Source organism: Nannobrachium achirus (genome assembly GCF_963921795.1).
Source record: "Nannobrachium achirus genome assembly, chromosome: 17".
NCBI classification, from domain to species: domain Eukaryota; kingdom Metazoa; phylum Chordata; class Actinopteri; order Myctophiformes; family Myctophidae; genus Nannobrachium; species Nannobrachium achirus.
Genome location: NC_137824.1, coordinates 32,060,906 through 32,075,548, shown reverse-complemented (window position 1 = coordinate 32,075,548; position 14,643 = coordinate 32,060,906). Strand labels below are relative to the sequence as shown.

General features: G+C 40.9%; 2 protein-coding genes across 2 annotated transcripts; one reads left to right on the top strand and one right to left on the bottom strand.

Moving 5' to 3' along the window:
• The first annotated feature begins 7,478 nt into the window (after nt 1-7,478).
• Nucleotides 7,479-8,815, top strand: LOC308301693 (uncharacterized protein). The gene is made up of 4 exons (XM_080745767.1): nt 7,479-7,595; nt 7,693-7,752; nt 8,316-8,429; nt 8,689-8,815. The coding sequence occupies exons 1-4, from the start codon at nt 7,548-7,550 to the stop codon at nt 8,800-8,802; spliced, it is 336 nt and encodes a 111-aa protein (XP_080601893.1). The 5' UTR covers nt 7,479-7,547; the 3' UTR covers nt 8,803-8,815.
• Nucleotides 8,816-12,892: 4,077 nt separating this feature from the next.
• Nucleotides 12,893-14,403, bottom strand: LOC308301802 (cytochrome b-c1 complex subunit 8-like). The gene is made up of 3 exons (XM_080745908.1): nt 14,352-14,403; nt 13,379-13,545; nt 12,893-13,077 (listed from the first exon to the last, which is right to left on the bottom strand). The coding sequence occupies exons 2-3, from the start codon at nt 13,530-13,532 to the stop codon at nt 12,983-12,985; spliced, it is 249 nt and encodes an 82-aa protein (XP_080602034.1). The 5' UTR covers nt 13,533-13,545; nt 14,352-14,403; the 3' UTR covers nt 12,893-12,982.
• Between the last annotated feature and the right edge of the window lie 240 nt (nt 14,404-14,643).

Here is a 14,643-nt window from a genome sequence, read left to right as displayed (position 1 = left end):
CCTCGCGTCACCGTGCGTAAGGTTTCTATGTGGTGCTCAGTGCTCATATCCGCTCTGAATCCCGCCTACTGTATCCGTCCATTTCAACGCTCACATACTCACAAGTCCACACGTTGTTTCCATATCCGCTCTGGAGCGGATATGCAAACTGAGAAAGCAAATTGACCCCACTCTCGTTTGTCGTGTCTAGTCTAGAGCCTAGAGTCTGGAAGGACTGTCGCGCGGTGATTGGATAAATAGTTGACAGGGAACCCCGGGCCGTAACCGAGGCAACGCGTGAGCGAGCCCACCTCCCCTGTAGGAATACCACAATGAAATGAATGCATTTCTATTTAGTATGAAAACTTGCAGCTCGTGTCTGTCTGTCTGTCTGTCTGTCTGTCTGTCTGTCTGTCTGTCTGTCTGTCTGTCTGTCTGTCTGTCTGTCTGTCTGTCTGTATGTCTGTCTGTCTGTCTGTATGTCTCTCTGTCACACCTCATGCTCTTCTGACATCACAATGATGTTGCAAACGAATGGCCAAGAAGACAGAATTAATTTGCATGCACTACTGACCTGTTCTGACATCACAATGAACAATGATGCAAACGAATGGCCAAGACAGAATTCGTTTTTCACTGACCTGTTCTGACATCACAATGATGACTTGACCAGCTCAGCAGAAGGATATAGGCCTATAGCGGACCTATTTTGAACTTTTGACATCACAATGACGACTCACAGCTCAGCGTTCTCAACAGGCCTGAAAATTAAGGCTTGGCCCTAACTCGGCCACCCCGAGGCCCTGTCTGGCCTTAGCATACATATTAAGCCCTTCATGCCATGGTGGCCTGAAAACATCAATATTAAGTCCATATATGGGCATTCCCAGATTATGCCCAGTTAGGGCAACCACACTATACAATCCCTTTTATGCCCATATGAATGCATATGCAGGGATTGACACTAAGGCTTTCCCACCTGCCTCCGGCAAGTAAATAAAAATTTCGGGCAGGTGAAGTTTGCTTTCAGGTTGCCCGATCAGGCACGTGCTCATTTGAGAGGGGAACACAACACAAGATATCTGTCTGAAAACCTGAATGTACGTGGCCAGTGTGCTCTGTCTTCTGGTCTGTGGAATGTAAAATAAGAGCACTTACCCAGGGGGCAAACCAGACTTTTTTTAGGAAACCTGCATTTGCCCCGACATAAAAGGTTGTCCACCAGAAATATTATCTATGACCCAGTAGGATCACAACCTATATGGACAACCCGGTCAATTTGTACGGCAAAGTTCCAATATGGCCGCCTCAATATTAGCCCCTATTAGTTTTAATGGGGGGTGAATAGGGAACATTTTTAAACTGAGGGATATTTCCACGAAACTTCACAGGTTGATCAATGGTATACATATGAACATTTTTTGTATTGCAAGTTTCCATGAAATCCAATATGGCCGCCACAATATGGCCGCCATAATGTAAGGACCCAGAAAATAGGTTTTGCCTCTAACTTCTGAACCAGATGAGCTAGAAACGCAAACTTGGTGTCCATTTCATGGTGTCTGACCATGGGAGACTCAATGGAATAGCTAATTTTATTATTGGGTGTGTCTGGACCTTTATTGTGCATATTTGCAAGATGGTGGATTCCCAAAATAGAGCTTTAACATAATTTCTACCATGATTGTTGACTGCTTTTGCAAATACAAGCAATATGAATCCATTTGCTAAGATTTATGGCACAGAAGGGACTTATACCTGTATTATTCTTGAGTTTGCATGTTGTCAAAATGGCTGTAAACGAGATATTATATTTCCTGTCCGATTCTACTGTATGTAGTTGTAGCAATGACTTCAGATAAAATCAGAGACCAAAACAATGTATCTTAGAAATTATTTCTTTATTTAAAAAATTTATAAAAAAAAGAGAGAGATTATCTCAATGAAATGAATGCAACTGCCTTTTTGGGTCTTTCACACATAGACATGCACATGCTTTCCAACAACTTCAGCTTCAGGGAAATTATAATGAACACATGATTAAAACAGGCTGCATTATAATGCAAATAATTGCTAGTCACTATCACTGTCATGTGTACCTATCCTGCTGCATCTTGTCTCCAGTCCTTGGCAACGACACCCCAAGTATAGCATGCAATTCCCTTCTTCGCACATGAAGTTCAATCACCCGAGAGAGACTTGGAGTAGAACCGCTGCTCCTTCACTTGGAAAGGAGTCAGCTTAGGTGGTTCGGGCATCTAGTAAGGATGCCCCCCGAGCGCCTTCCTAGGAAGGTCCTCGATGCACGTCCCACTGGGAGGAGACCCCGTGGCAGACCTAAGACCAGATGGAAGGATTATACTCCCAGAGGGAGTATAATCCTTATAATATATAAGTATATAAGTATAATCCTATAATCCGGTATACTCCCAGAGGGAGTGGAGGAAGTTACGCAGGATAAGGAAATCTGGAAGTCTCAGTTGGAACCGTTACCCCCGCGACCCGATTCCGGATAAGCGGTTGAAGATGGATGGATGGATGGATGGCACATGAACAGTTTTTCTGTCAGCCTTTGATACAGCTACATGATATTGCCTTGTCCATTGATATAGGCCAGGCTGGCTCTGTAGATGGACAGGGGACTGCACTGAGAGACCATCCATATTCAGTGAAGCAAGGGATGTCTGGCTTCGCGATGTGTGCAGTTTTATCTATTATGGCTGCAAGAGCAGCTCTTTTCAGGTGCAGGCCAAAGGCATTTTCTGTAGGTGGCAGCAGCTTCAACAGGGTTGATCGGTTATTTAGGAACTTGTTCACTCTCAGCTTTGCCAGGTCAAAGTCCTCCGAATGGTCAGCTTTTGATGCATATACAGCTATCGTGAGGTCTCTAGCCTGATTCTTGACATCCTCTGAGAGGGAATAAGAGGAATTCTCACCAAATTCCTGAAGTGCAGGGAGATCTAGACCCATGCTGTTCTTGAACCATGCCTTCTTTCCAGTGAAAAAGGGATAGCTGGTGGTATCTCTGCCACTCAGGCTGTGAATAAAGGGCAGGGCACGACACTGTGCGAGTCCAAGGGCTGAGACCATGTGATGGATAGGAAGATATGCATCCTGCTCTGTTCTCACCCACAGCTCTGGAAGGTCTAGGAGGTGGGTGGCAGCATGATATAGATGCCTATATCATGCTGCCGCCATGGGAAGGCAGTCCCCTGTCCATCTACAGAGCCAGCCTGGCCTATATCAATGGACAAGGCAATATCATGTAGCTGTATCAAAGGCTGCCAGAAAAACTGTTCATGTGCGAAGAAGGGAATTGCATGCTACTTGGGGTGTCGTTGCCAAGGACTGGAGACAAGATTCCGGGGTAACTGTCTGTTTACCTTTAATGAGCTGTCTTTACTAAAATGAGCAGTTCTTTTTAATAACAAGTGTGAAACTATAGACATATTTAATCATAGCTATGTATGTATTTGGATTTGGAGGTATTTTAGGTATGACATTTTTTATTGCACAGACCCAGAAAGTAAAGAAATACGACGTTAAATTGAGAGGTAATTAAAATCTTACCTATCATTTTATAATGGACGATTTACTTTTCGGGCAAGTGGGCATGACCTTTAGACAAGTAAACATGACCTGTACTTGCCCGACCGTCAAGTGCCTCTGAGACCTTAGTGTCAACCCCTGCATATGGACATAGTCAGTCATCTCCATATTTTCGGAAAATATTGCCACATTTTGTCCAACTTAAACAATCAACCAGGTCTGTTCATTTTTGAAGCGGTGAAAGCCGCTTCCAAGGAGTGGCTTTGTCTGTCCCGTACATGTCCCGTGCATGCAGAATTGAGGATTGGTCAAGCTTCACATGACAATTGACAAAATCATTCATTAATTCATTCAGAATTCATAAACAAATAGAACTAAAGCACATAGAAAGTATAGATCTAGAACACAGAATGTATAGATCTAGAACACATAGAATAAAAATTCACTGCTTCACTTCGAACCGAGGTTTGATTTTTTGGGTCAAAGTTGATCCCATGCCAAAGTGCCAGCGCTCACCCAGTCTGCTGTCACCCAGGCAGATGCGTGCATGCGCCCATACGCTCCCATGTGCACACGTCCATGTGTGCGCTTTAGGGCGAGGTCGCTTCTCTCCCTTACTGGTATGCCTACTTAAAGTTGTTGAAAAGTAAAACTACTCTATTAGGATAATAGAGTAGTCAATGTGTTGTCAGTCAGCGGTGGGAGTACTGCAGTAGCCTACTCAGATGTTTTACTTATAAAAGTGTCAAAATCTTTTGAAAATAGATCTAACAGCTCACGTTGTGTAGTGAGCTTGCTTATTTATTTATTTTTAATTGCTTTTCTCATTTTATGTAGCCTACTATTTCAGTGTGCAAAATCCATTGAAGATACCATTGTTTAGAAGATCTCCAAAACCACCTTTGGAGGGGGTTAGAAATGCATTTGATAACATGATAATTTACAGTTAGTAGTGATTCTCTATTTTCCTAACCAGACTTTCCATTATTTTCCATTCTATTATCTGCTCATTCATCATACCAATATCAGACAACATTATTCCATTATAAAAAGCCCCTTCAGAGTAGTAGCCTTTCTGAACAGAGATGATGAAATATTTAAAAAAGGAGATCCATGAGTAAACATCATGATATCAACCCCAAATCAGTCATATCAATCTGATAGGAGTTAAACAGAGACTGGTGCACTGGTGTAGTAATGACACATTCAGTAAAGTCCTGAGTGTTACCCATAATCTTTTAAGTAAAAGTTTTTGGATGTAATTCCTTTGGTAAACCAGTCATAGTTTCCTCAAGCTAAGCTGTGACACAAAACTGATCACATTTTATCTTCACGATTCCCTGCAAAATGAGTAAAACAGCATCACTCTATCTAAATGAATCAATATTAGTATGAATGTGGGTATCTCCACATTAGCGAATGTTTCAATTTCCTATAAAGCATGATTTGTTCCTATTTATTGCGACCATAGGTCGCAGTTAACTATGAAAACCGGTATATCTTCTTGTTCACGTATCTCTGTAGGTCACGCCTGACACTGTGGTTCTATGGGTTTGTCGCGCTGACATCATGCTCTGACGTCACTGTGATGTCAGGGGAAGTACTCTTAACACAATGGGTTTGTGGCTCTGACATCACGCTCTGGCTTCACTATGATGTCACACTAGCAGAATCCATTTATGCCCAATTATGGAGTTCCCTGATGCCCAATTATGGAGTTCCCTGACACTAACGGCTGGTTCTACAGACAGGGATCACCATGTATGGGCATAAAAGGGTATGATGTCAGTTTGTTTCACATAACCAATAACTGAGTAAGCGGACCCTGATGAAGGCCACATGTGGCTGAAACGCGTAGGTCGTTTTTTTATTCTTGCTGCCATGACCCAATAAAATTGTTTTTCTACTTTGAAAGTAACAGAGCTGCCTTGGATATTTTCTAAGTTCCCCAACCTTATCCTTGTACATGTTTTTGACACTGGAATGGAACTAGAGTTTTTTGTCTTTATAACTGAGTAAGCATGTTTAGGCTCTCACAGCATATATCCATATAGTACATGGATCTCCATATATGGGTACCAGGGGTCTCCATATATAGGTAACTGGTCCGATATGCATCACTGGCCAGATGGCCGGGCAAGGCCGCATGTCGCCCTGAGGCGTCTTACTAGTATTATTTAGTCTTCCAAAATTGCTGCACCCAATTACTCTAAAATTGGAAAAATAAATGTGTAATCTCTCTATTTCTCTCTCTCTCAGGGACATGATCACAACTGATGTCTCTCTTCACAACACAAATGCAACACAAACATTTATAATTGTTAATAACAATTTATTAACAACACTTATTTGTGTTATCACAAACACAACTGTGTAATTTCCTGTAACACTAACAAATACATATAGCAACTAGAAGCAGTGCTCTTCCGAGCACAGGTCTCCACCAGGCCGTGCGTCCTGGTGGTGCTACTGTATAATAGGCCAATGTAAAAAGGGTGGCATATGTTCTTCACCTTAGATCTTTCATGGCAATCGGACGCTGCATGCATGATTTCAAGCATTGTGTTCCAAAAATGCGTTTTGCTAAAGTCTACCTGCTGGTGGCGCTATAACAGGACAATGTTAAAAAGGTAGCATTGTGGCAAATGTCACGGTAATCGCAAGCTGCGTTGATGATTTGAGGCATTTTGTTCAAAAACGGAGCAATCCTGCAAACTTTGGAAGCTAATATTAGCCAATCAGGATGGAATATGAAATATCAGACGGATCGAACTTGATCACATGACTATAGAGATACTGTGTACCGATTTGCATGATTTTTGGATAAAATCTCAAGGAGTAATATCCAAAAATGTGTTTTACATAAGTCGGCCCAAAGGTGGCGCTATAAAAGGCTGATGTGAAAAATGCAGGGCAAAGGTTTATCCTTAGCCTCTAGGGAGTGCGCTTACAAAGTTTGAAACTGATCGGTGGAGTTATAGGTAAAACCACAAATCGGGCTGTTATAGCGCCACCATGAGGCTGATTAAAAAAAATTAAGTGGCATTTCTTCCTCGGCCTAGTGGGAACGTGTGTGCGCGATTTCATGATAATTGCACTTTGCGTTTGTGATTTGAGGCATTTTGTTCAAAACGGCTCAATCCCACAAACTTTGGAAGCCAATCTTAGCCAATCAGGATGGAATATGCAAAATCGGACAGATCCGTGTCGATCACATGACTGTCGAGATATTGCCTACCGATTTGTAGGATTTTTGGACAAAATCTGTAAGAGTAGTGCACAGAAATGTGTTTAGCAAACATCGGCCACTAGTTGGCGCTAGAAAAGGCCCATTTGAAAAATTTAGGGCAGAGGTTCTAGATTGGCATCCAGGGAATGTGTGTGCTCACTTTGGCAGCGACCGGGCCAACGGCGACTGAGATTTGGCGCTCACAAACTGCGAGGACGCACGGACGGACGGACGGACGGACGCACGGACGGAGAGGAAAACATACTCTCCCCCATGCCTTCGGCTGGTGGAGACAATAACCCTAGATCTGGTCCATAGCTTTGAAAGGAGTGTCTTGCGGTATTTTAAGGATTTGGTTTACGGGGGGAGGAATGAAGGCTCATGTGACAGAGATCAATTGTGCTCGTATTGACTCTTGTCCCCGACCCCTGGACTCCACAATGGTGGTCAGGTATAGGGGATTTCAGTAGTCAGAAAGATGCACAGCTCTTTTTGCTATCTGATGGCAGGTCCTTATTTGTTCATCAGAAAGATCATGACGATCTTGACATGACAATCTCATCCTTCATCAGGATAGTAGGTGAGAGTGTCAGCATTTAGTAGAGTATATAAGCAAGTATTTGAGTGTGTTTGTTAGTAAGCTTTCCATCTCAACTTGACACCTGTGCTGTACCTTGAAGCCATGAAGACTCTCTGTATCCTCTCTCTGACATTTATGATGGTCTACTCAGCACATATTCATCACAACAACCATGGTAATCCTCAACGTCCTGTTATTATTGACCTGAAGATGGAAATTAAAAAGATGGCAGAAGACATGATAACACAAAATGACACGGTAAGCTATGTTCAGAAAATAAAAACATTATGCTAATTCTTTTTCAAATGTATCATTTTAATAAAATGTTTTCAATCATATTCTAATCTCTAAACAGGCGCTATTGAATGAGTTAGTCTACACAACATCAGAGGAAGAAAGATCAAATCCATGTGTGGTATGTTATAAACTTTCCCATCTATGACTATGACCAACTGTTCTTAACATAGTTTCTTATTGTTGTTAATCACCTGTTTCGAGATGTTTTCATGAAAGATCCAGTGCAAGATCAGCAGCATCATGTTGCATTGTGTGCACCCTGACAGACACTAAAATATTGTAAATTCGAAACCACTGTGGAAAAGTAAGTAGTAAGTAAGCCTTGCCGAGCTATGAGGCCCATAGGGCAGGAGCCTATCTCCTGTCTATGTAGCGTGAGGCAGATTAATGTACAAGTACACCCCCTGGACATGACGCAAGTTTGTCGCAGTCTCAATCGAACCTTTGGTGCTGAGCCAAGCAGGGAGGCACAGGAGGCACTGGGTCTTTGGTATGACCCAGCCGGGGATTGAACCCCAACCTACCAGTCTCAAGGCAGACACTCCACAAGGCCACTGAGCTGCTTTAGTGAGATAGCTGAAAAGTGGCATTCCAAAATTAAGGATGCAAGGCACAGATAAACATTTCTCCAAACATTTATTTTCAAAATGTATTCTGTAACATGTTCTGTCTTCCTCCCAGAATAAATTCTTCTGTTTGGCTGAGAAGAGTCTGCGTACATTTCTGGCTCTGAACGAGGTCCAGGACAGAAAGTTGAAGACACTTGATAATCTCGTGAAGAACTTCAACACCCACGTAAGCAATTCTCTAAATCAGTGGTTTTCAAAATGGGGTTCAGGGACTGTCATGGTTCTTTGAGGGGGTTCCCAAATGTGGTAAAGGTGTGTAAGTCCATTTGTACTTATTATTTCTTTGTGTGTGTGTGTGTGTGTGTGTGTGTGTGTGTGTGTGTGTGTGTGTGTGTGTGTGTGTGTGTGTGTGTGACTACCTACTGTACAATAGGCTCACCAACCTTCATTCACAACTAGTTTTTGTCATTTTGTTTCTGATGCAGGTTACCAAGTGTACGTGTGGTGCGCTGATTCATGCCAGAAAACATAAACTGTGCACACTTCTGACACATATCACCGACTGTATCAGTGCCGACACAATTGTGTGTCATGTGTGAACAGTGAAGAGGTATTACATCGCGGCTCTGCAGGAGGATAGTCTCTCAGTATGCGACCCCTGGACCAAATGCTGCCAGTAGGCCAACAACAAAGGAAGCCTCCAATTTTTGTGTTTATCAATTTTATGTTTTATTTTTTTACTCAATGTGCTGTACTGCCAATAAAATATTCAATCAACAAAATGTCATTATGGAAGTCAATACCTTGCCCAAATATTTTTTAGTTGTAATGTACATTTTATTTCTATATCTTGTGTTCCTATTACCGTGACAATAAAGGATTAATTAACACACAATACATTTTGTTGTGTGAATCGTGTAAACTACATACATGACCCACATAAATATGGAACATAATAAAATATTCAAATTAATTCATAAGATAAAACCAAGGGAATGAAACACAAGACAACCCCTAATTTAACTACCTTTACTAGAGGAAGATGTGATTTAATAGTGCACAGGAATAAAATGCAATCATTTGATGCATTAAAAATAGAAAAGTTTGATATAATATCATAAAATGTTGGCCCCCCATGTAAATTCCTGTTCAAAACAATACACAATCAAACTAAAATTAGCTCCATTTAATAAAGATGAACATAAACAAGGGGCGCTCCTCAGTGCAGATCTCCATGAAGTCTTACCAGAGCATTTTTCTATTACATTACTTATTTATAATTTATTTTAACCAAAAATGTAATAAAACATTTCTTTAGACTTTAGACATTTAAAATACAAGAGGACAATATCAGTCACCAGAACCAGGGACGTGTATTTTCAATTACGGTTAAAATAGAGTTTGAAGTAGAATGGCCTATAGGAGGGTGGCACGATTGAACATAACATATCTAAAAAACTAATCTAGCTAATCAAGCAAGAGCAGACATTAACAGGAGTGTTTTAAAATGAATTACCCCTTTAAAGTAATCAAATTGACTAGATAACACATTGGACACATCCGACACAAAAAGACAACCATCTAAACAGACTGGAAGTGGGTCAGATAATCTTTGTCTGCATGCATCCATGAGCACTGCTCAAACCACCATGCAAACATTTAATCATGCACCAAACACAAGTACATGCAGGCTATACACATATATATTAACACTGTAAGGCATATTAGGCCTATTTGATTTACCGTTCCATCTTCAACCGCTTATCCGGGTCGAGAAGGCAATGGTTTCAGCAGAGAACTCCAGTCTTCCCTTTGATTTACCTATATGCTGATATAAAATGTGATTTCGCCTGCTTTTCTTGAAGGCATGGTTCTTTATACAGTTAAATCGTACTGATGCAAGAGGTTATATATATGGACCGGGCCAATAGGGCCAGTGTCCAGGGGCCCTTGACTACCAGGGTCCCTGGGCTGTGAGGCAGATCACAATTTACTAAAATGTATATCGTTTAACACTCAAATATGCAGAACTCTCAGCCCATTCATGTGACTAACAGGACTAACGTCTGGCTAACTGAACTGATAAGTAGCCTAATTTTTACATGTATATCGTCACTTTCAGAAACCTTGCATCTCCAAGTTTCAAATGTATACGTTTATTCGTAAGGTAAAGCCCTGCTTCATCGTACAAGAGCGTCCCACAAAACGAGTGAAAATAGCAGATCTACAAGCACATAACGCATCACAATGCCTTACAACTCGAGTAGTGTGTTTGCTTGCCCATCTGCCTCAGAGGGGCTTTTTCCATCGGTTCCAACCGGTTCCAGAACCAGTGCCGGTTCAACATACTTGGGAACCTGGTTTGTTCTTGTGAACCGGCTTGCGTTTCCACCAGATTGGACCAGAGCCAAGGATTTGGCTCTGGAACCACAAAAACCAAGGATTTTGTGGTTCCAGTTCCGAACCAACTTTTACTGTTCGGAACCAACTCCGGTTCTCGGTGGAAAAGCACACCTCTGGTTCATCCCATGGGCTGGAGGAAGAACCCGAACAGGTTCTTTGCCGGTGGAAAAGGCCCTTTATTTGTCCAGCACACAGGAAGATTCACCTGAACAACTATTCCACCCCTTCAAGTCTTTCTGCTCCATTCTTACATTGTGGAGCTTCATGGTGCAGGTGCTCAACCTGGAAGGAAATGGGTTGAAAGGAGTTGATGTTCTATGTCTCCAAAGTCAAATATCATGTTACCTTCATGTGGCTTTTCACATTAATGTTCAAGCAGAGTTCCCAAAATACTGTATGTTCCAAGGTGACGATAAACATGTCAGACATCCTCAAACAAGCATTACATTGTACTAACTGATCCCATTCACCAAAACGTGTTATATCCAAGAGTGGCAGCTCCCTGACCAGCCTTTCATTCACAATGAACATCTACATATTTGTGGAATAAACTCCTAGTTGCAGACTCACTCCCTAGCTCTTAAGACTCAACTCTTCAGACTCCACCTTAGCCCATAGCACTTGCCTACTCAATGACCATACATGTAATTTAGATAGCAATTTTTATGCTTTTTGTTTTTATGAAGAATTACTGAATAGGTGTTTTGTCTATGTTTTTTTCTTAGATTACCATTTCTACGCATTTGTTGTATTGATGTTGATGTAGTGATGAATTACCTTTACTGTAAATCGCTCTGGATTAAGAGCGTCTGCTAAATGCCTAACCCTAACCCTATTTTAATACGGTAACATTACGGGTTGCAGACACCAGGATTCACTGCAGATTAGAAGAGATTCAACCACAGCTTCTGGCATCACAGATCTTTTCCTGTTTGGAGATATGGTAGGTGCATGATAACTAATTTCTCAGAATAGCAGGATACAGCGATAAGATCTATAGTAACTTGAGTGTAACGTCCTTCTCAGATGCTCACCCAACTGCCTGGTCTTCAAATCTTCAATCTCCCCAAATATTCACGTTCCCCCTTTTGCATTCCCCTTCACTGACTTCCAGTTGCTGCTGTCACCCAAAAGGTCTTGACCTTACTGCTGAGTGCAAAATAACCCTTTCCACTCACTTACATCAGCTGATTTTTCTTTTGAGCTGTTGACCGTTCCTTCCTGTTTTTTCTCCTTACTCTTCTCCTGTCTCCCCCTTTCCTGAAAACTATGAACGATGGAGCCTGCACGACAAGTTTCCCCCATTTCTTTACACCTGAAAACCTCTGATGTGACAATAAAGTTGATTATGATTCTAAGGGTATGGCAGCAGATAAGCGGATTCTGCCAATGCATTTCAATGGGAATGGAGTGGAATTTTGAAGAAATCTGCAAACGGAAGATTTCTCAAAAAATCCACTCCATTCCCATTGAAATGCATTGGCAGAATCCGCTTATCTAGAAAAAATAATTTGGTGTGACCGTACCCTAATACAGGAATGCTGTCCAAGCCATCCCTAAAACACCCTGGACAATACTCCACACATCCCAGACTCTTCTTCCTCCTGGCTCCCAAACATTGGAATAATCACCCCTTGTTTACTTTAGCAGAAACTCAGTTTCCACTGTGGGTAGATTTATTTTATTAATCTTTTTTGTAATTGTGTTACCAATATTTTCAAGGGGAGAATACATATACTGTGTGATATGCTTTATAATGTGTTGTATTTTCAAACTGATTTCAGAGTAAAAACATTATCGAAAATAGTAATTCTGGTTTCAGCATAATACTGCCACTCAGTTCAGGCCAGGGGCCAGACATCGAGTTGAACACTGTGTGTAAACTCTGGATGCCATTACTCTAACAAAGCAATAACATCTAGACTAGTATACAATCTGGAGACAAATAAATGATTAATTAAAGTATCAGCTGGTGTTCCAGTTCAAAATGTGTCTGCTCATTTGTTTCATTACTTCCAATTTCACTTTAAGTGAAAGTAAGTTTCACTTAATGTTTTAAGTGAAAACATTAAGTGAAAACAGAGCTATTTAACACTATTTAACAACGCTATTAATATCACGAACAGTACCTTATTGGTATGAACCCTAGCCTCGCTATTCTGTGGCAAAGCAAGCACCGCCAGTCTGTATATCTGCTTGATTTGCTATTTGTCGTACGACAAAGTATACAGTGCATAAGCGGTTAAATTGCTTTTGTGGAATTCAGATTCAGCAATCAAAACTCACTTCACATAAATATTTGATCTTTAATGGTCAAACATTGGAAGTTGGAAATTGGAATTAACAGAATTGGGAGACAGTAGAGTAGCAGGCAGATCATTCGTCATTCTCAAAGTCGGCATGATTCTTCCTCTTGCCCTGTTGATGGACGTGGTTTCCCCAGGTGTATGTCAGGTACATCATCGTCATCGCTGCAAAACAATCAGCACAGAAACACAGCTGATGAAAAAACTATAGGTGTGAGTTTAGGGGTTTGGGGGGGGATTTCATGTTTTTAAAAAGATCAGCAAATGTACAAGCTCACGTGAGGCATTGTGAGCTTGTAGGTCTAGTATAAAGTATAAAAGTATAAAATAGGACTTGAGTGGTTATTCAGACTAATCCATTTATTTCATAATTTCATTTTTAAATCAAATAAATCATACAAATGAAATGAACATTTATAATGGAAATGTGTCATGATTCAAAATATATACAGATATGAATACTTACGGGGAGCGACTTTGAAGAAAGAAGCGGTAACCCGTCTCCATACATTGGGGATTCCTTTAGAGAAGTAGTTGGGGAAAGCCCTCTGTTCAAATGGGGAGATACTGAAGGATATGATGTGCCTGACCTTGGCCAGGTTTCCGAAGTGGCGACCCATGATGTTCAGAGAGCTGAAGTGAAATAACACATTTTTATGTTACAATCTTAGATAAATCAAACATCAAAAAGACACTAACAACAGTAGCGAGTGCTCTGGAAAAGCAGGTACTACTTTTGTTTCAAACACGATCGCAATGCATTTTAAAAAGCTGTAGTGAAAGAAATATGTATATGTAATTTAGAACCAAAAGTAAATCCCTGCATAACTTTTATTATTTAAGTGAAAAACATTTCACATAAACGTTCAAAAATGTTTTTGCCAAAACTCTTGAGTACGAACAGTCACAGTGGGGTAGAAATGGTTAAACATCTCCATTCTAAGGTCACACATCTCCATTCAGAAACATTTCTATTCAGAAGATTGACTTCCATCATTCTAAATGGAGGTGTCACATAAGCTTAGGTTTAGGTGGTCTAACCAAAGGGAGTGTACTACCAACATGTCAACTGTGGATTTTTATGAATCAAACATTTTGCAGATAGAAAGAGGATAATTCCCGTACAGCTGCAATGTTGGTGAGTTTAACATAGTTTAATACAATCAGTTCAATACAAAAAGCCCACGAATGCATAAGCATTTACGTTTGACAAGCCAAAGGTAAACAAAGGGCAAGGAGGTTAGCTAGTTAGCAAACTACAGCTAACTAGCTAAAACAGGGTCTTCGAATATTTTGCTTTTTACTTTCATCGTCAACACAGTTTGTTAATGGAACCATATCAAACTAGAGGAACCTGTGACAGAGAAACGAAGTAATATCTTGTATACAGTTGTTAATGTAGGTAAATATACAGTCATAGTTATGACATTGAATCTCACCGTTGCTGCTCGAGAAGCCTTCCTAATGGTGCTCAGTTTGGTTGTGGCTGATTGGTCCATAAGTCCACCGGATGCTGACTTTCGTATTTCCCTTGGTACGAAACCCAGTTTCCCAAACAGTGAGTCGGGACCATGGTCGGGACCCCATATAACTATGGTCGACTCGGGACCCATTTTTATGGGTTTTATTGATTGATTGATTGAAGAGTCTTCAATAAAGACTTTATTGATTTGCATAGGAAAAGGTACAGTTACATGACAGTACATGTCACTGATACAAGGTCAACTAAAG